This window comes from Berghia stephanieae, chromosome 4 (genome assembly GCF_034508935.2).
Source record: "Berghia stephanieae isolate SIO BIC M18660-M18661 chromosome 4, UCSD_Bste_1.3, whole genome shotgun sequence".
Classification (NCBI taxonomy): domain Eukaryota; kingdom Metazoa; phylum Mollusca; class Gastropoda; order Nudibranchia; family Aeolidiidae; genus Berghia; species Berghia stephanieae.
In genome coordinates, this window is record NC_088363.1 from 28,274,514 (window position 1) to 28,297,000 (window position 22,487).

The window sequence follows — 22,487 nt, forward strand, 5'->3', positions numbered from 1 at the left end:
ATTTAATTGGTATAAAATTGTTTCCTTGCATTTTATTCAACTAACTGCAGGCAGATATTTCCTTTTTGAACTAGTCACTCCTTTTTTTTCTTTGGGGGGGGGGGGGGGGTCTTGGTTGCAACAAACTTCAATTGGAAGCATCATCTTTAAATGTGAGTAAACCTGTCAGTTGAGCTGGGTATCAAAACTTTCACTTGTCATGGTAGAACATGTGGATGACGATGGTCTGTTACCTACACATTTCACTAAGAAAAATCAAATTGAAATGTGAGTAAATCTATCAGTTCAACTGGAAAGCAAATAATTCACTTGTTTCATGGTGGAACATGTGGATGACGATGACCCTGGTTGGGTAGATAGGTCTGCAACACCTGAAATAGACTAGCTTCCAGTCTAAAGGATAGCAAGCAATTTTTTTTAAAGGGGTTTTACGGCGCTTGCAACACATTTAGTTCATATCAGCACCAGTAAAAAAGAAGAATATGGAATAGTCAAAGTATTCTAGATTTACAATCAAAGCACCCAAGAAAAAGTAAGACAAAGAAAAATTGGTTCAAATGGGGAACAGATGTAGATTCCAAGAGCATACTAGCAATGTACTTAGTTTGAGATCACATTAAAGTCTCATCCAGACACCAGCACAGGATTTCACTAAGAGGAACACACTCAAATGTTTACAGAATACATAACTAACAATACATAACAGAGAGATGATTTACAAGAAAAAATATTATCTCCCAAAACTTTAACTATACATTTGACTGTATCCCTTCCAACCAAAAACTCCAGCCAGGGCTGAAACAAAACTAAGCAATCTCATTTCAAAACAAAGACATAGCTACCATTTGCATTGCAGACTATTATTCTATGCAAGTCTCATCGGTGCAAAGAAGGCAACTGGCTTCAAGTCAACTCTCGCTCCTTGAAGTAAAAAAAAAATCTCCTGTCCCAATAAAAAACCTCTGGATGGCGACATTGATGGATAGTCCCGATTTTTTTGCTATATGTTATCAGTAATAACCCCCCCCCCCCCTCCCCCAAATAACGATATACATTTTAGTAAAAGCCCTGTTTGGCAACATTTTAATTTTAAATTAAAATCAAAACTAGATGTGTTATTATGATATTGGCACTTGATTTTTTATTATTAATTCTTAGACTCGTCAAATGGTGCTCAACACTGTTTACGGTCAAAACAATGACAATACACATTGGAGTGGAGAGTGAATGCATAACTAGTATACCCTTGAAAACAGGACATGAGAAATACACATTCTAAAGTTGTTGAGATGTGATTTTTCTCAGGTACTGCTCCGGACATCACGCTATTATGTAATCACGGGTCTCACCACGCCTCCTTTTGCTGCCATGTTGAAAATCCTGGAATAACGACACCCCCGGATAAGGACATAATTTTTTGGTCCCAGGCGATGTCGTTATCCAGGGGTTGCACCACTGTATTGCAACAATGAAAATAATTAAGACTAACAATGATATGTGATGAAAAGAGAAATTCATTGAAAACTTCATAATAATTTTCTGTAGATGATCATGATCACACCTTTTTGAGATTCCCCCCCCCCCCCCCCCCGTCCCCTCCTCCAAGAAAAAGTACTATTTGCGGAGAATTTGTATAAAAGCATCTTTAGGTATATCAATATTTCCAATTTTTCTGAGCCTTTTCTTGCCTTCAGCCTGTTTCTTGAGAAGTTTTGTCCTGCGAGTCACATCGCCACCATACTAAAGAGAATAAAGAAGACAAACTTGTAAGCAATGGTGATTTTATTATTATACAGACGTCATTAAGCATGTTTGGAACTCAAGCATGCTAAATAGCTCTTACTGAATTTTTGCTATATAAACTACACGCTTTTAAGCTTGGTAAATTCAACCTCAGTCTCGCTGCATTACTAGATCATATCTAATTCTGATTGTTGTCCTCTAACTTCCATGGACCGGTGAATTAATGGACAGTGATATTTACCTCAGGTAAAGGGAAGATGGCAAAATGGAAGTGGTGACCAAAATGTCTTCTTAGACTTAGAGCTGTTTCAAAACTTGAACACTAATCGTGTTTTTATGGAATCAAGTCTTGCATTTCAAAATAAATTTGAGGTAATTACGAGGGCTGTACAACAGTATTGTTTCGCATTGCAATTACAGCTCATTTACTGAATTCATTTCACGAGAATAAGTCAGACCTTCTCATCACCAAGATTCTCCCCTATGACAAATTACTTCATGTTTTTCAAATTGAGTGTTTTTATTCAATTTTTACCATCATGAAATTACGAAAATAAAAATGAAATTAAAGAAATGAAAAGAAAAGAAAAACAAACATATATCACTACGCTGGGCAATGTGCTCTTGAAATTTGATCCATGGAAATCTTTGGTTTATGTCTACTTCAAACATAAGCATGCTTTGGCATTAAGCACACCTAAGCCTCCTCCTGAGGGTTGTGCTTTAAGGCAGCATAAACTGCACATTTGATCACCTCACAATAACCTGGCATGGTGGTTTTTTTGTAAAATAAAATCCTCAAATTTGCAACTACATTCCCAAATTTTGCAAGCAAAAAATCAACTAAATTTGTCAAAAAATTGCAATTGATTGTCGTAAAAATCAACAAAAGTTTAAAAAAGAAAAAGGAGGAGAGGTACAGTGGAATGGAACTTGGATACAACGGGGATAGTGGGACTGTCTAAAAATCCCCCTTGTAGTGGAGTCCCAATATTACGTATATCCATGCATACAGATTTTGAAGGGAAGCATTAGTGAGGTAAATAAAAATACTCATTTCGAGTTACCTCCCTGAATGAATATCGAGTTACCCCCCTAAGTGAATAACAACTGACATGACTGTGACTCCCATTCCTGTACCCCCCCCCCCCAATCCCTGAAATCACCATACCTGACCCCCTCTTCCACTTACTTCAGGACACAAGGCAGGTTGGAACAATGCGACGATTAATTCTACTATCCACCTTTTCTCAGCTTTCCACTGATTCCAATTGCGCCACTAACAGCCTTCAGTGCACTTCAAAACTTAAGTAGCATACAGTCCTAATTTCAGGCTTCACAGTGAGCTCTTCACCATCTTAATTCTCATTGGGTATAGTTATTTAATCAGTTACGAGACATCCCTCACTCTATGCATAACATACTTGGGCTAAATGTATCAACATGTTAATCGGTCAGTCGTGCACCTCTCACTAGCCTTTTATTGCATAGTCATGGATACATAAAGTACACAGAGAACCATCAATAGTGCAGACAAAAACTGCAATTCGCCCACTCCCACCTCATCTCCGTTCCCTATAAGTTATGTGTGCCTTCCTCTTTTCTTCTTGAGTTGGTAGTTTTTCTCGACTGAGTACTTAACTTGCAACTCACACACCCCTGTTGTAGCCATGTTCCAAGAAATATTACCCCGTTATAGTTATAGCCATGCATGTTTTGTATGAATCATATAGGTGGTAGAACAAGGATTTAAAAATTTACCATTGTAGCTGAGTTCCCGTTGCAACTAATGCAGGTGAACACAAACTGTACTGTAGAAGGCTCAACAATGACTACCATTAGAGCCACATTAAAGGTATTACAGTTTTGAAGAATTATTTTTGTTAATGAAATAAAATAAATATATATTTTGGCCCAGATGATAGACATCAGATCATGATTGATTTACTGTAAAATCTTCACTTACTAATAATTTAAATTAAAAGCAAATGAAATCTGTAACCAAGGACATATTCTTACCAATTTGGCAGTGACATCCTTCCGATAAGGCTTTATATCTTCCCTGGCAACCACTTTACTCCCAACCTTTCCCTGAACCGAGATAAGAAACTGTTGGCGTGGGATGGTGTCTTTCAGTTTAAGACATACACTTCGAGCAATGTCTCTGGCTCTAGTAATATGGCCTATCATGGTCATTTCATCAACTTCTCGACCATTTAAATAAAAGGTAATCTAGCAAGACAAGAAAAAAAAATATATTGGGAATAAAAGTTCTATTCAGAAATAGTTCAGAATTGAATTAAGGTAAAGTATTGACGCAATCTGAATGTAAGAAATAGAATGTCCATTGCAAGTTGTGGAGAAAAAAGTATGCAAATAAAAAAAAAAAGACAATTAAGGATTCAAATTTGTGAGCTTGCATGTCAGTTCTAATTCATTTGAAAACCAAACAAACAAACAAAAAAACAGAACCAAAAAAGACCCAAATCAAATAATAAATAGAGTAATATATAGTTAAAACAAATGTGGAAAAATTAAGATAATTAGGTACTACTAAATATTCATACTGGAGTACGATATGGAAATGGATTTTATAGCTTTCCAAAATCTCTATAGGAATTCATACCTTGACAAGTTCTGATACTTCATATCCTGCATCTTCGTAGTCAAAACTGTTTGATATAGGAAAAGAAACAAATAATTTTCATTAACTTTGAATCGATTAAATCACAATTCATGCAAGTTTCAATCTACAAAATAAAGTGAAATATGCATCTTTTTATATTATCTCCAGAACAAAAAAATGTATTTTTCAAATATGTAATAAGATTTCTTGCAGAGATTTTAAAGTACTAGCATAGAAGCTGAGTCCAAATCAACACATGCTCTCTATGGAGAATGTAAGCATTACATTTTCTCACTGGCGAGGCAGCTTTGAAAATGCAACAGAATTCCATTACATGCATCCGGAAAGTGAAAGGTTACATTTTTTAATGTCCAGCCATGGAAGGCTCGTTTATTATACAATCTTTTTCTTTCTCCGTTTATATTAGCAGCATCTTAGGTTAAATATCCTGATTTTCTTCTTCCTTTAAATCATCCTTATATTCCTCCAATTTTTTCTTTTGGTTGTTGTTGCTGTGATGATGGCAGATGCAGCAATTTGTTTAACACCAATGGCTTCTTTATTATTATCTTCATGTTTGCACAATTGCTGACCGGCATTGTATGAATATTTATACTTACATAAATGCACAAATCAACTTAAAACTAAATTACCTGGCATATCCTGATGACTTTGATTTGAGTTCATCAAAGAAATCCACTAAAATTTCAGCCAAAGGGAATTTGACTTGAATCATAACTCTGTTGTCATCAATATAGGACTGGTCTTTCACTTGACCCCGACGATTCTGACAATGCATTTATATTTTGAAAGATTAGTACAGTTTTTAAATTGCTTTGTTACGACTTTTGTTGTTGTTGTTCTGGTTATTGAAAGAGCCTTGGTTTCTCATACATTTCAACCCTTAAGTACTTTAATGAGCAATTATTACGACTTATTGTCATGACAATAACAATAAAGTTAACCTAGCAATGGTTCAACAAAACATCTTACAATTATTTTTAAAAAAATTGTTTTAGCAATAAACTATAGTGGAGCAAAAAATAAGCAAATACGTCAAACTGTTATTATTCATTGGCATCAAATGTACTCATATGTTTCAATTCCAACTCTTGAATTAAGAATCGTTGTAAACATAAATTGTATTCTGTTTTTGAAAATTAAGTCTTATACTTATACTCATTGACGAAATCTTACCAAGCATATCACGGTGACTTCATTAATAAAATCAGCAGGGGAGATAATCGTTCCATTGACCATGGGTTCCAGATATTCTGTAATGATACTTGGATCTGGCATCTAGAGAGAAAAAAAATAAAACAAACAAACAAATAAAAAGAAAAACAAATGAGAGGATCTAAACTATTCATGGATAAATTTCTAGATACGGTGACCTCATAAAGCAATATTCTCTCCCCATGATTTATCTTGTAAAACCGGTACTTCTGTATAACTGCGGCACTTGGGCGTTGACAAAATCCGAAGAAGAACATCTGGATGCCTTCCATCGCACACAGCTAAGAAGGGTACTGGACATCAAATACCCCAAAAAGATCTCAAATGAATCACTCTATAAGATCACAAAAGAAAGACCAATCTCCCTTGACATTTTACAACAACGATGGCAACTTTTCGGTCACATACTACGCAGGGACAAAAACATACCAGCAAACCAAGCCATGTCGGGATACTTCCAAAAACACGGGAACCTTTTCAGAGGAAGACCGATCACAACACTCCCTGTGATCCTAAACAAATACCTCACAACACTTGGACAAAGCATTAGTCTCATAACGGCAGGGGACCTTGAAAATCTGAGAACCCTAGCAGAGGACCGGCAATATTGGAGACACCTCACACAGGAAATACTGGAAACAGCCAAGGCGACCCGATCTTTCGGTCGAGACGCGAAAGGCATCTAAGTCAAGTCTAAGTAAGTCTATGATTTATCTGAATATAACTAACAGAGAATTAATAGCAAAGTAACTCGGTCAAAGAAAGGAAGAAATTATTAAACTAAAATTTAAAAAATAAGATTCGCTTGATCCATCCCCAGGAGAATTTTTTTCTTTAGGCTCTGTTATAAGGTAAGACTGACCAAGGCCTCAGCCTAAGTGCAGCGCCATAATGTGAGACAATCCAGGCTTATTAAAGGGCTGGGAGTTAGAAAGAAAAAGAAGACTGAGCTTAAAGGCTTTCACTTACAAAATTAAGTGCAATCCACTGACTATGATATCATATTTGGAATAACATCACATCAGTTTTTTTTTCCCCTTATTTTATATCATTGGTAAAAAAAGTAGAATTTGGCAACAATCTGACTTGGTAAGCAAAACAACTCTGCAATATTAAGAATAAAATGGAAGACCAATGGTAAGGCAATCACAGATGATGATGATGATGATGAAAAAGAAAACCCAAAGTGATACAAGACGTCCAGCAGTATACAGTGAGTTAAGTCATAATTTGGCATAATATTTATCCTCAAACTAATCCCGTTTCCCAGGGCAGCAGGCAGTCACCCCATGGGTCTTGGGCTGTTACTGCTCTCTTGGTGAAAAACTGTGTGATCCAATGGCAGGTCAGAGTGAAATTGAACCCTACCTGTAAGGAGTTAAGGATGTCCACTAGCTCAGTTGGTAGAGCACTTGCTTTACTAAAGGGACCGAGCGAGATCGATGCCGGGTGGTCAGGAGTTTTTTAAACCCCCTGCCCACCCAGCAGTGATTGGGTAGCTAGATCTGTTAAATCTGGTGGAAAGTATTCAAACGGTAGCACGCAATTGCTATTGTCCGTTTCATGCTATAGAAACCAGGATAAAATCCACCTCCACGGGCTTATTGGCTCAGAAGTACTGCTCTTTTTTTTGTAAGGATTTAAGACAGTCACTAAGACACTGGGACTAATGATCAAAACATAAGAGTTTTAAGGCCATGACTCGTACAATTTTATTGAAGAGAAGAATAAAAGATGGAAGCATTGCCCTGGGATAATTACGATCTGTGGTATTGTGGTATGGCAATTGCTTTCGGATCAAAGGTGCTGGGTTTTAGACCCTTACTTGGCGCATAGTTGAGTCCCTGGAAAAAGCTCTTTACTCACATTCTCTCACCACACTCAGGTGTCAAATGAAAACTTGGATGTTAACAGCATTGTCCCTGTTGGAAAAAACTGTAATATCGCCTAACAGGCGTCATGTCTCGTTCTACTTGTTACGTGACGCTGTTTGTCAGGGACCCTTTGTAAAGCACTTTGAGCATGTTGAGTCGATATTGCACTATAAAAAAGCTCAAGCTCAAGACATAGCATCAATCTGAAAATCAAAAGCAATGCTCACCAGACAAGGATTGAGGACTGTAACTTCATCTGATCCATAATGCTTAATATTCTTCTCTCCCATGATTTTCACTGAATGAACATCCATAAAAAAAAATGACTTTAAAAATCAATAAATAGACAAATCAATCAATCAAAAATAATTGAATAAGTAAGTGACCTTTCAGTAGGTAGCATTCATAGACCTGGAAATAATCTCCCCCCCCCTCCTTTCACACACATACACATACATATAAAAGAAGAAAAAAAAGAAACTGAAACAAACGCCAAATCATCAGGCCCTTTAATATAGTGAGCACCTCAGACATTTTCTCCCTTCACAGCCCAAAAAAGAATACAATCTCTATAGCACAACTGAAAAAAAACTCCATATAAGATTACGTGGGGTTGGATGGAAGAGAACAAGCTGAATGCTTCTGGACCAATTAAGTTACATAAATAGAACCCATTTGCGTTTGATTGAAAACTTGGCTAAACTGTAAGAGTGTTAGTGCAAAAAGGGAGCCCCATAGGCTACTTGTATTATATGAAATGGAAATATGGTTGCAAATGGCCCGTTGGAGATAGGAATTTAAAAAAAGGTTGTGAAGCTCAATGAGCATGATGGAATGTGGAAATGCACTATAGAAATGCACATACTTATTTTATTAATTCCACGTTTATTTCTCTAAAACTTTTGATGAATTTGAAAAATAAAACAACTTTAAAACAAATGGAGTATTTTAATGCTGTAAAAACGTCGGAAAACATTTGTCTATAAGCCACATCAAGTCAATTGAAGTAAATTTAGTTTTATTTCTTGTCAGTTCTTCCATTTTCTTGTATGAGTATCTTGACATTATTATGAGTGTGTGAATAATGAGAGAGAGAGAGAGAGAGAGAGAGAGAGAGAGAGAGAGAGAGAGAGAAAGAAAGAAAGAATGAAAGAAAGAAAGAGAGAGAGAGTATCTGTGAGTTTATGTGTAGACCTGGGACCCACTTTATCAAACAATAATTGCAATATGCTTCAACAGTCGTAACGTCACTTCCCTCGTAATGACGCATGGTAACTTAGTAACTGGCTCTAAACTATTGGAACAATGGCGGACGCCTTTATGAAATATTTCTCCGACGAGCATAAAAGCGTATCCAGAGGGAAAAAAACATTATAAATCCGATCATGTTTTACACATTCTGATCACCAGACATATGAAGAGTTCTAGCCAGCATGACGAATAAAAAGTACCGATTTCTTTGTTTAGAACCACGATGGCCGCCATTGCTGGGCAACGCGACATTAGACTATTGAATCCAATTACAATACTGAAAAGATATCACAAACTGTGCAACATGTTTTGGGTTTTCTGCAATTTTGAAATTTCGATGTAAATGTACATAATAAAAACTTAACAAAGAGTAGAGAAAATATGGTGATTGCTGGATTTTTATGCTAGGATTTCTGAACTACATTCTACGTCTTACTTACTTTTGTAAGCCACATTTGGAGCTGTTGTAATGACAGATGCATCAAATTCTTGTTCTAACCTCTGGTTGAATACCTCCATGTGGAGCAGTCCAAGGAATCCTAGTCTATAGCCTTGACCAAGAGCTGGACTATGTGTTTTGACAGAAGGAAAATAATTATATCCATTTCACACAAGAGCTAATCAAATTTCAGTCAACATAAAGTAATAAAAAAACCCCCAAAAAACAAAGATATATTTTGACCGTGAACTATTTATATTCATGCTGTAGATTTACTGGATGATTCCAGAGATAAGAGCAGCATTTTATTTTGTAAATCAGTGAAAAGAGGTGATATAAGATAATGACAAAATAATATGACTTGCAATGTTACGAATATCCGATGAACTAAAGTATGAAACTAAACAAATTTTCTTTATTCGTGGATAAGGAGTGTCTTTCCAACAGGAAGTTGAAAAATTAAACACTAATTCACATAAATACCAAACTGACTTTTATCATAAATCTTGAGATGATTAAGATCAAATATCACACACTATACATTATTTTTGTAGATCAGATCAGTATCAAAACCCAACAATTCATTTTTATACACTACACCTTGATTATAACGAAGTCACTGGAGGTAAATGTTCATTATAACTGAGGTTTAGTTGAATCTGAGGTATCATTTTTGATATTATTATACAAGGGATATAACTTTGCATGTAATTAAAATAAACTAGAATACCCCCACCACCACCCTGCCACATTACCCCTCAAGCACCCCGACAATTGTAGGATTGACCTTCAACCCCTTCTTGACTGGGGTAATGTCATCACCTCAGAAATGTAATATGTAATATTCTCACTCCCTCATGTCCCACTCTTCTTAGCATATTGTCTTTTGCAATGATGCGCAGAAGCACCCAACCTAACACACCAACATAAAATTATGAAATTAAGGAGTAGGAACCGGTGTGAGATAAAGAACTGAATAAGTGTGCATGAATATAGTGCCAGACAAAGCAAGAAAGAAAAATAATGGTAGCACATCTGACCAGTAATCAGATCTGAAGTTCAATCCCCAGTCGAGATCGACTGATTTTATGGGATGGTTATTTTCTTGTATTTTTCTTTCTTGCTTTCTCTGACACCTTTCATGCACAATTGTTCAGTTCTTTACCACACAAACATAGCCATTCAAGGAACAAGGAGAGACAAAATTATCCCATTGACATGTGACTGTGAGTGTTGATGCTGCTGTCTCTAAGTCGTGTCACCACTTGCCATAAATAAACATACTCACATACATCTACACAATGCCCCTACCCTTTATTGTAGACCTGTAAATGAGCTCTATAAAAATTGACTGAAGCTGAATCTGAAACTCTTCGTATCGGAAAAATCCAAAGAATCGAAATGAATAGTAAACAGCAAGCTCATGTGAGCAAAACAATGGAGGAAAACTAATTTGTGTGGGAATTAATTAGGCTATTTACCATTGTTTCTTATAATTAGGTACCCAATCAGTGAAGAAACTGTCAACCAGTTTGTTTTTAATTCAGAAAAGTGAGTGGAGCAGTTTGTTTACAACATGAGGCAATCGAGATATGCTTGTAGCAATCATATAACTTTCGATTTGAAGGTGTCTACATAACGCACTTCCGGTGTTCGCATTTTACTTTTTCATACTTTTACGTTCCACCATGTAAATGTGGTCAATTTTGGCTTAGACGAAACGGTGAAATTTATGGCTCGGCAGCTCAGTTAAAATTGGCTACCATTGGGATCACGACAGGTTTGGAAAGTGAAAAAATAATTTCAGGAAGGCTGTGTGAAAATACACTGGGATATGTTCAGGCACAGCAATTCTAAAAAGCATCGCTTAGCCTTGGCAATATATCCATTGTTAATATAAACGGCCCATGAGCTATGCTTAGCGCTGTGGAACATTCCTAATTACTTTACGGTCATTCAACTACGATTCATGAATTATTTCTTTCTTTCCTTTTTAAAAATATTTGAATTTGATGAATTGACTGAATTCAGTTAATTGACTCAGAATTCACAGGTCTGTTATTGCTCGTGTACTATATTGTGAAAGTAGTCTAAAAGACAATATCGGTGTGTAATAACGCTCACTTACTTTGGAATGCCAGTTTTGTCCCCACTCGGAAAAATCGTTCGTATCAATGTTTTTGTCTCGAGACAATCGAAATGGCGGCGGCTATGTTTACTTCCGACACAAAATTGCACCGCTAATTTCATCTTATTTCGCGATTTGTTGATTGAAGACCTATCCTTCGCTTAATATTATGTAAAGCGTTGTATGATGATTTAGAATTACAAAGAGGCATCAAAAATAATAAACCATCCTCTTGATGGAGTAGAAAGAATTCATGGAAAAGCAATAGAAAGGAAAGCATTCACAATTACCAACAATAAAAAACATATCTTATACCATGAATTTAGTATTTTACCATCTGGGAGAAGGTTTTGTCAGATTAAATGTAGAACTAACAAGTATAAATCAACGTTGGTTCCATCAGCAATAAAAATGTTGAATATTTCATATGGTACAGCAAAACCAAGGATAGATACGTTGACTGATTAATTAATTTAATGTTAGATTAAGTGACCAATTGATAATGATGATAATATTTGGTGTTGAATTGCCGAAAATGTAACAAATTGAAAATGAAATGAATATGTCTATGTTGTGTATATCGCACGCATGAAAGAAAGAGAGGAAGAGAGAGAGAGAGAGAGAGAGAGAGAGAGAGAGAGAGAGAGAGAGAGAGAGAGAGAGAGAGAGAGAGAGAGAGAATAAGTAGGAGTGAAATATCTGTTCAATATTATAGTTATCATATAACGTTATAACAAGTGTAACTAAATGACAAATTGCCATATTTATGGACAATAAAGATCTATTATTATTATTATTATTATTATTATTATTATTTTTGCAGGTTTGATTATATTGTTGTAGCCGAGGTGTGCGGTTATGAACATTGTTGAATGTGAGGTAGATTTAGTAGTGTCAAATAGATAATGATAAACAAGGATTTGAAAATATTTCCTTAAATCCGAGGTTTCATTGGATCTGAGGTCGCTGTACCTGAGATGCACTGTAATAATTCACTAACCTGCTGTCTACTTTAACTTGAACACTTCTGTCGTTTAATGTCAGTTTCTCAATGGCATTTCTCAACATAGGGAACTCTGATTGGTCCATCGGGAACATTCCAGCAAATACCTTTATATGTGTGTGTAACAACAGAAATAAACATTATTTAAATTGATTATTGATGATCTTTTGGATCAATAAAATTTGAACGATAAACTCGATAAAACAAGAATGATGACAAGCAAATTATTTCGAAAATACACAAGAGGTGTTTGACATACAAAATAATATTTATGACAATAGAATTTACATTTAAGACCAATAAAAGAAAATGATCAATTCAAAAATCAAAACAAACAACAAAAACGTATATGGCAATCCATTCCATATTATTATTCTAAACATAATCTGAGTGAATAACAAAAAAAAGTATTGAATTTTTTAAAAGAACGAGAACAAAAACGCCTACAGGCCAAAACAAAAACAAAAAAAACATAACCAAAAGAAACAAAAATGGCAATTTATTGATAGTCTTTATTTCTTATTAAGATTGCAGAATATGTAAAACCATGTAAACAATTTTACCATTGGGGTAGCTTTCTTGAATCCAGGCATAGCCTCTACTGGTTTGCCTTCATGATAGAATGTGTCACCTATCCGGGCCTCACTGGTGTTTCGCATATTCATCATCACATAGCCAACCTGACCGGCATATCTAGTCGGTTACAAATTTTAAAGTAATTAATGATTAGGTACATTTAGAGGCAAAACAGTACTGTATCTTGGTAACAATCTGAAGCCTTTCATAATTTAGTAAATTTACAAATGACATTTATTTCAGTCCAGAAGTTAAAATGATCTTGTGATCAAAATATAAGTTTAAATTTATTAGAGTTTTTCGGCTCTTGCAACACATGTAGGTCATTTTAGCCCCAGTAAAAAGAAGAAAATGGAATAGTCAAGATATTCTAGATTTAAAATCAAAGCACACAAGAAAAAGTAAGACAAAGGGGAATTGGTTCATATAGGGAACATATGTAGATGCCAAGAGCATACCATCAATGTACTTAGTTTGAGATAACCTTAAAGTCTCATCCAGATACCAGCACAGGATCCCACATAGAGGAATACACTTACATCTTTTCAGAATACATCCAAAACAGAATACACAACTAACAGTACAAAACAGAGAGATGATTTACAAGGAAAACAATATCACATACCAAAACTAAAACCATACATTATATGCTTCCCTCCCAGTCAAGGACAAAACTAAGTAATCCCATTCCACGACACAGTCATAAAGCAACTCGAAAAACAGATATAAGGGGATAGAAGACACAGCGTGACATCCTGACCGCCATGGGAGGTCAAAGACCCCACCCAGAAACATGTTTGGTAGTCCATGAGTTTGCATATGTCTAAGACTAAGTCGTATGAAACCCTGCATAATTTCAAATTGTGTAAGGATAGGTGTTCATCTTTTCAAACAGGTAACAGATCAAATATAATATCCTAAAAGATTGAAAAAGATTGGTAGTTTTGAAAGTATGACTGACTGAAACTAACATATTGATTGACTATGTTCATACAATAAGATAAAGCATCTATCATAAATTAAATGTGTCAACATGGTATTATGTTGTGAGTGAACAGAATACCAAAAAGTGAATTTAAAGTGAAAATAATAACAAATATTCAATTTGGGAATAATGGACTTTACGAAACTATATTTTTTCCCATCTCCAATAAAATATATTTGATTACCCCAATTTTTGACAATAAATTAAATTTTCAGCATCAGTACCACTCCAACATACTACCGGTTTGAGATTGTGGATCACATATAACTTACAAAGTGGGACATGCAATCTGTGTTGGATGCATCACTCCAAGTTCTGTGATTTCATATGTCTTCTGTGTACTGGAACAAGTGACTTTGTCTCCTGATATAAAAAAATATACTTCTTTAGTTAAAGAAAAATAAATGAATACATTTCAGAGTAATGGAAGAAAATTTGAGTCATTTTTGGTAAGTGTTCAAAACTGGGGGAAAAATAGCACTTAGTTATCCATAGAAATTATCATAAAATTATAAATTTGTGTCTACTTATTAAAATATAACATGTTCAAAAATAGAATATATTGAAAGCTTAATTCTTGATTGACCTAGAAAAAAAAAAGGAAATTGTAAACAATGTGTCCGTGCTACAAACCAGATACTGGTTGATTTGTCTTTAACATAAGAATTACAAAGCAGATTTGAATGCAGTTTAGTGGTACTGGATGGAAAATTTACAGATTGCATTCTTTTGATGTCATATTTCCTGATACATTTTCAGTGATTATTTATCACTTCAAAATATCATATCAAAAAGCAAAATTTACAAAGTTTGAAACATTTTAGATGCAATATTTCAGTAAGATAAAAACAATACTTCAGCAAAATAGATTATCCGTTTTTCTTTTCAATTGGAATTATATTTCATTCATCATTCAATGAATCTACGGGAGTATTGATCTAAACAAAACTAGTACTTGGTAACAGCTGAAATGACAAATTGTAATTGACTGCAAATGACTCTGATGCTCAGATATTCCAGTGAGATTCATTCATTACCCTTTAAATTGGTCTAATGGTCCTTCATAATGCATGATATGAGTTGAAATGCAATAATTCAAACGTTATATTAAACACCTTTACCGCCATTAAACCCATGGAGCTGGAGTTTATCCTACTTCATGTAGCATTCAAGAGACAGTAGCAATTGTTAGATATCCCTTAAATAGGACGCCAGTTTATCACGCTAGTTTATTGTTCGTTGATGTCTTTATTTGAAAATACAAATCAAAAAAAAAATTTCTTTGGTGTTTTTTCTTTGTTTCTTGTCTGATTAGCCATTTGAAAAAAAGTTGAGCATATTTTTCTTATCAGTAATTTAATTTTAATACTGCTATGTACGCAGTCGAAATCTTAGAAGTTCATTTTAATTCCTCTCAAGATATGACGTTTTACCTTTGAAAATTAGCAACAAAAAAAATACAAAAAACAACAAAAAAAACAAATAGAAATCTGATCAAATTTTTCAACAATAAATTTGGTATCAAAATACTCAGAAAGGATGGATCAATTGCAAGATGTCATTAGCGTTGATACTTCATTTAAACAAAAGAAACCTATCTACTCCGAAAATTGATGGTTTATTTTCCCCTCCAAAAAAAAATATAAATAGAGCAGATTGATAACTATAAAAGTTAAAGTCATTAATAGATTTGTGTACAGTAAACATCATAGTAAGAACTTGCCTTTGGAGAGTGTGCCGTCACAAATGGACACAAGAGCCACAACTCCTTTGAATCTGTCATACCAGGAATCAAAAACAAACGCCCTCAAAGGTTTTGCTCGCTCATAGTGTGGACTATAATGATGGGAAAGATGCAACAATGCAATTAATAAAACTATTCAACATTATTATATTAAAAAAATATGGAGCATTAAGAAAAAACGTGAATAAAATAATTAAAATAACAGCACCCCAGGAGTGACAACAAGTGACAATAAATCATCTCTATGTCATGAAGAGTTACAGATCCTAGTTTACTAGGATGTGAGTTATCATTCTTGCCAAGTGCTATTTATTGGTTTACCTGATAATTCACTACTTGGTTAAGGTTAATTAAAGAATTATATAAATGTTTGTTTGTGATCTGCCTGTGGAATAAGTACTGGTGAGTAGGCATTGTTATGTTTAATATTTTTGTTTTGAAATATTAATAAACGATTTGTGGATATCAGATGACTTAGGTTTGTTTATGGAGATTGCTTTATTTCTTGTCGGTAAAAATACATATTATGCATACATCGTTTATAAGTAACAACAACCATTAACAATGACAACAAAATATGAAAATAATATTTTAAAAAAGAATAATGATGTATATTTTCTTAATAAAATCTAATTTAAAATCAGTAAGACCTTTTCACCGACATAAGAATTTAAAAAAAAAATACTTTGCACATAAATTAAATACTATATATTATACATATGATAAACATTGACATGTTTCACTGTTTCATTAATATGAATATCAAATATACTTAAGGGAACAGAAAACAGATCTGAACCAGTCTGAGAAGCTGCCAGTATAGGAAGTCTTGCAGACCAATCTAATATAAAAAATGTTCTAATGTTGTGAGGTGTTTTTCGCAGCTGTGCAGGTCAGCATTTTATTGGACATATTAGTAATCTATTTTCAAATCAAATCCTGAAGTTTGTTGATATTCTTGATATTCAACATAAAATTATGTTGGGCTCTGTTGTGGTGCAGCGTAGGGAAAATAAACAAGATTAAAAATCCAAAACTCTACTCACCATGGTAGTCTTTCTATAACAGCATCTAGGATTTCAGTGACTCCTTTGCCTTGTTTAGCTGAAACCTAAAAACATAAGTGAATTTATCTTAAAAGGGTTCACTGAAAGTTGCAAGCGGATAATGTAAATATGGATGGTCATTGATGAATAATGATTACTGATGAAAATGACAGTGTTGTTGCTGTTTTTGTTGTTTTGTTTTGATTATCGATGTTGTTGTTGTTGTTGTTGTTAATGATGAACAATTTAAAAAGTTGATAATACTCATCACCTTCAGGACTTCAGACTTGTCAATATCAAAAACGTTATAAATCTGCTCAGCAACCATATCCGGTTGAGCATTCGGAAGGTCAATTTTGTTGAGGACAGGAATTATGTCCAAGTCCAACTCAAATGCCAAGTAAAAATTGGCCACAGTTTGTGCCTGGATGCCCTGTAAGTATACACGTGTAAAAATAGGATAGCAACAAACATTTTCATGAATAGATAGCTTGCATTACACTTTAAAAAAGAAATTTTATGTTTTATGTGACTATATAGCATTACATTAGTGGTAAACAATTATAATACATAAACCTGATTGCTAAATAGTTGTGATGAACGATAACTTGTGTTTGCTTAAGGGTGTCTCCACAATAGTCATGCAATGTCATTTTGGACTATGAGACTTGAATAATGAAGTCTAGGTCACGACCTATCATAAATAAATAAAAAATATATTAATAAACATATAAATAAATATACTCTATTCATCCATAAGGGAATTGGTTCTATTAACTTGTATTACAAGAATAAATATATAAACATTATAAAAACACTATACTAATATAATTTCATAAAGCAATGTTGTAAATAAACGAAATAGAAATAAAAGCTATGTAAAAGTAAAAGTGCATCTATAACATTAACATCAATAAATATATAAACATATGCGCTGATAAAATTACTCTGTCTGAAGCTGTAGGTTTATAAAGAACATTGGAAGAAATTAGACGGCCTTACTTGATTGGCATCCACCAACAAGATTGCTCCATGGCAAGCTGCCAAAGACCTTGACACTTCATAATGGAAGTCTACATGACCCTTGATTAGAACATGAATTCAATAACAATTTAAAAATTGCGTTCTTTATTCTGATTTCAAGGAAATGCACACAGCTTTGTATTTAAGAGTTCATTAACACACTGAAACTCAGGTAACATTATCATATTTTCTATTGCTTGTAATAATAATAATAATCATCATCATCATATAACTACCACTGCTACTACTACCACTACTACTACTACCACTACTACTCTACTACTACTACTACTACTACTACTACTACTACTACTACTACTACTACTACTACTACTAATAATAATAATAATAATAATGATGATGATGATGATGATGATGATGATGATGATGATGATGATGATGATGATGATGATGATGGTGATATAGTTATAAATAATGAATTGATAGTAAAATTAATTTCTTTTAATCGAGTGAACAACCTCTTTTTTTTTTTTGAAGTACTGTCTCACGCTATACACTTACAGGTGTGTCAATCAGGTTGAGAAGATAATCCTGCCCTTTATGATGGTAAACTAATGTAGCAGTTTGTGCCTTCACAGTGATCCCTCTTTCTCTCTCTACCTGTAGACGATCCAATACTTGTTTGTTGTCTCCCTTTGGTATTGTGCCTTTATAAACAGACAAAAAGGATTACTTACACACCACCAATACAAATCAAAAATATAAACCATCTTTCTACATTATGTTCATGAGATCACTGAGAAACAGATGTAATAATAATACCACATAGGGCAATTGAAAATTCTGTAGTATCCTTAAATGATCCATAAGAATGCTGTCATGGAAGTTTGCAAAATCTCGATAATATGATTTATCTAACATTTCAAATTGCGGCTATGTGGTCTTATGGTATGATACGGATTGGAAAGTCCAGAGGTCGAGCCTCACTCGGCGCATAGTTGAGTCCTTGGAAAAGGCTCTTTACTCACGTGTATAATGAGTACCTTACTAATGACAGTGTTGTCTCTGTCGGAAAAAATTGTAATGTCACCTAACAGGCGTCATGTCTCGTTCTACATGTTACTTGCTGCTGTTGGTCAGGGATCATCTGTAAAGTGCTTTGAGCACGTTTAGTGGATATTGCTCTTTCTAAAAGCTCAAGTCTTTTTTTTTTTAAATTATGTTTTAAGGTTTTAGCAGCTTTCATTCTTTAAGTACTTAACCTTAAGATGCCTGAAATAGCAATGAGTAAATTCCAAAAGTATATTCAAAGGATAATATGCTATAATAAACTATATGGGATGAAATTTCCATTTTGAGCAATTCAAATCATCTATTAATCGTCACATTTAATTTTTTTCTTTTACACACGTAGAATGAAAACCAGGATACATATTCAAACATACATCAAGTGAGACTATAATTTTGTACCATATTGTTAAAGAGTAACATCTCCAGTTAAACCAAAAAACCCAAATACCCAAACTCCAAAAAAATGTAAAGGCATTTTCACATAATTTCATAAAAGATGCAGCTGTATCATTTCATCTTTGGACATAAAATCTGTCTAATGTCCTACCTGTTATTTCCAAGAGCCGATCTGCTAATGTGCTTTTCCCATGATCAACATGAGCAATTATGGAAAAATTGCGAATTCTTTCAACTGGGAAGTCTTTTAGATCAAAAGATAGATTCTGTATTTGTTGCTGTGCAAAAAATATACAAATTATTTTCAGTAGTAAAAAAGTGAAATCCTTCTAATCCCCTCCAAAACAGTAAGTTGGGTTTTTCAATATTGAGTTTATTGTACCTAAGCAAAAATTGTTTTATGTCTAACATTTTGATATCAAATTTATTAAATTCTTATCACTCGTTGCCAAGATATGAACGTTTCAAGTAAGGAGAAAGTAAAAACTGAGTTCTGAGAAAATCAACTTTGAATTTGAGACACTTATTTCACGCATAGCTGAGTCAATTCAGTGGGCAAAGATAACTCCTTGGATAAAGGCATTTAAAATTTGATGAAAGTGATCGAATTTGGTATAAGGTAAGAATATATAATCAATAATGGGCATACAATAATTTTGAAATAATCCAATTATTACTTAGCACTAGACCACTGTTCAATAGGAGACTATGTGGACTTTCGTCTCATGACCTGTAGGTCAGTGGCTCGAGTTATGCTTATGCTGTGGGTGACACATCGCTGAGTTCTTAAGTTCATACTTTACTCGCATTCTCTCATTAATTTAAAGTTGAAAATGAGTACCTTGCTGATAACAGCATCGTGTCTGTCTAAAAAATTGTAATACTGCTCTGAAAGCAAATATCTCATCGCTATTGAATATAAGAATAAATCATTATAAAGGTAAAAATAATAATATTAATATTAATAACATAATAATAGTAATAATATTAATAATAATAATAATAATAATAATAATAACAATAATAATAATAATAATAATAATAATAATAATAATAATAATAATAATAATAATAATAATAATAATAATAATAATATATTAAATACATTAAAAACAAAATAATAATATAATAACAATAATAATAATAATAATAATAATAATAATAATAATAATAATAATAATAATAATAATAATAATAATAATATTAATAACATTAAAAACAAAATTAATAATATAATAACAATAATAATAATAATAATAATAATAATAATAATAATAATAATAATAATAATAATAATAATAATAATAATAATAATAATATTAATAACATTAAAAACAAAATTAATAATATAATAACAATAATAATAATAATAATAATAATAATAATAATAATAATAATAATAATAATAATAATAATAATTAATAAAAAATAAATTAATAACAAATTAATATATAATATAATAATAATAATAATAATAATAATAATAATAATAATAATAATAATAATAATAATAATAATAATATTAAGTGATATGGGATTTACACAGCTTAATTTGTTCAATATTCACATGATAAAATCATCTATAAAAAACATAACTACCAGAGCTGAACTTGTCGAGAAAGATGGATGAAAAAGCAAATTTTTGCTTCTGCGACAAAGGATATCAATATGTCTGTGACATCGTTGAATCATAACTCTCCTCCAAACATGTGATCCAATCATATTCAAACACTGAACCCTTCTGGGACAACTGAAATGAAAAAAAAAAAAAAAAGAAGAAAAATAACAAATGTTGTATAACAAATTACAAAAAGGAATCAATGTAAAACTTGGAAATCAAATAGCCAGCACGAGTTAAGGTAATATTATAAGCTTAAATCATGCTTTAATTGTATTTCAATGAGAATTTAAAATGGATGATTTTTTAAAAATTTAATGGAAAATGTATAAATCTTAATTGAATTCATTCCAATGAAATTAAAATATATTGTTGTACCCTGCCACATTACCTTCTGGAGTTCTTTGTTTTTTCTTAATCAATGACTATACCCGATCACACATTTTAGTTGTGTGTATGGTCAGTATGTATTGCACAAAAATGGGGAACACAAAATTAAAAGACTGATGATTGCGAAGCTTCTTCGGTGTAGATTTCTATTCCACTTACTCTGTGCTCTTGTATTATAAATTTCGAAACAGATTTTTTTAAAAAAAGTTAAAACTCATCTCTTTTGGCTATAATTAGATTATATGTAGATAAAGAATCAATACATAATACAAGACATAGAGCAAAAAGTCCTCAATCAACTGCCAACAGGGAGACACTTGAGACACCCCATTTACCTTCTGACTGCACAGGTATTAGCTACAGGTATAAACCTCTAATACCTATCTATCATCGATCATTAATAATCAGAATTTAAACACAGAGGTGACAGTAGATAGTATTTCCACTACCCATTGATGCTGTGTGCAAAAACACAAATGTGAGCCAATTGTCCTCACTCCTTACGTCTCGTTATATCGTAGAGCTCCTTTAGCAATCAAGATGGAAGAGTAGAAGTAGATGACTGAATTAATTATACACAGACAGTGCTGTAATACCAGTGATTATGCACAGATCAGATGCTTTTGTGAAACTATGAACATCTATTCACTTTTGAGAATATGAAATCGGTCCCAGTGTTGAGATTTTTAAAAAGTTGTGGCTAGATGGTATGTGTAGGAGTTGAGTAGGAGTAATGTCAATGGTCAATGTAGTTGTGTTGTAGTTGTAGTTGTACTAGCTACTCCTACAACTTGTAGTAGGAGTAGGAGTATGAGGATTTGATATCTTTCCATTTCCAGCATTGATTCTCTTCGTCGATATGGAATATATATGTCATATATTGTTATGAACAAATAAGAGGTAAATTGAGTTTCAGAAAATATTTTGATCACACGGGAAGGTTGAGAGCTTAGTGCTTACACAAGTTGTACTTACCATCAAGGAAATTTTCAGTCTTGTCTTTGTGAAGTGGAGTGAAAGTCGAAAGTGAAAGTCAAGAGGAAAGAAATAATAATTTGAGACTTTTAGTAGTGTAGCGGTTATTAAGCTTCGTAGTTTTCGTCTTTCAGCTTTGGAACTCGTAAATTACTAAATTTTCTTTGAGACACGAGAGAGAGAGAGAGAGAGAGAGAGAGAGAGAGAGAGAGAGAGAGAGAGAGAGAGAGAGAGAGAGATTATAACGTTCTATTTTCTCCTCTTCCTCCTCCTCCTGCTTCTTCTCCTCCTCCTCCTCCTCCTCCTCCTCCTCCTCTTCCTCCTCCTCCTCCTCCTCCTCCTCCTCTTTCTTCTTCTTCTTCTTCTTCTTCTTCTTCTTCTTCTTCTTCTTTGTTCTTCCTC

The 22,487-nt window shown here is 33.4% G+C and overlaps 1 protein-coding gene across 1 annotated transcript; it reads right to left on the reverse strand.

The window, feature by feature from the left end:
- Nucleotides 1-1,118: 1,118 nt before the first annotated feature.
- On the reverse strand, nucleotides 1,119-22,202 carry LOC144970362 (translation factor Guf1, mitochondrial-like). The gene is made up of 18 exons (XM_078909923.1): nucleotides 22,086-22,202; nucleotides 20,702-20,852; nucleotides 19,254-19,380; nucleotides 18,197-18,342; nucleotides 17,654-17,734; nucleotides 16,923-17,084; nucleotides 16,652-16,716; nucleotides 15,585-15,697; nucleotides 14,134-14,224; nucleotides 12,864-12,993; nucleotides 12,298-12,407; nucleotides 9,171-9,298; nucleotides 7,707-7,777; nucleotides 5,567-5,668; nucleotides 5,023-5,156; nucleotides 4,370-4,415; nucleotides 3,763-3,975; nucleotides 1,119-1,740 (listed from the first exon to the last, which is right to left on the reverse strand). Exons 2-18 carry the CDS (start codon nucleotides 20,822-20,824, stop codon nucleotides 1,615-1,617), a joined length of 1,968 nt encoding a protein of 655 aa, XP_078766049.1. The 5' UTR covers nucleotides 20,825-20,852; nucleotides 22,086-22,202; the 3' UTR covers nucleotides 1,119-1,614.
- Between the last annotated feature and the right edge of the window lie 285 nt (nucleotides 22,203-22,487).

What these genes read in the sequence shown, in the direction of transcription:
- LOC144970362 (XM_078909923.1), bottom strand. Translation starts at nt 20,824, where the DNA reads ATGATTGGATCACATGTTTGGAGGAGAGTTATGATTCAACGATGTCAC. An exon ending in TCGGCTCTTGGAAATAACAG is followed by an intron (nt 18,343 to 19,253) that starts GTAGGACATTAG and finishes CTGTTTATAAAG; the next exon opens with GCACAATACCAAAGGGAGAC. An exon ending in ACAAGTCTGAAGTCCTGAAG is followed by an intron (nt 16,717 to 16,922) that starts GTGATGAGTATT and finishes TTATGTTTTTAG; the next exon opens with GTTTCAGCTAAACAAGGCAA.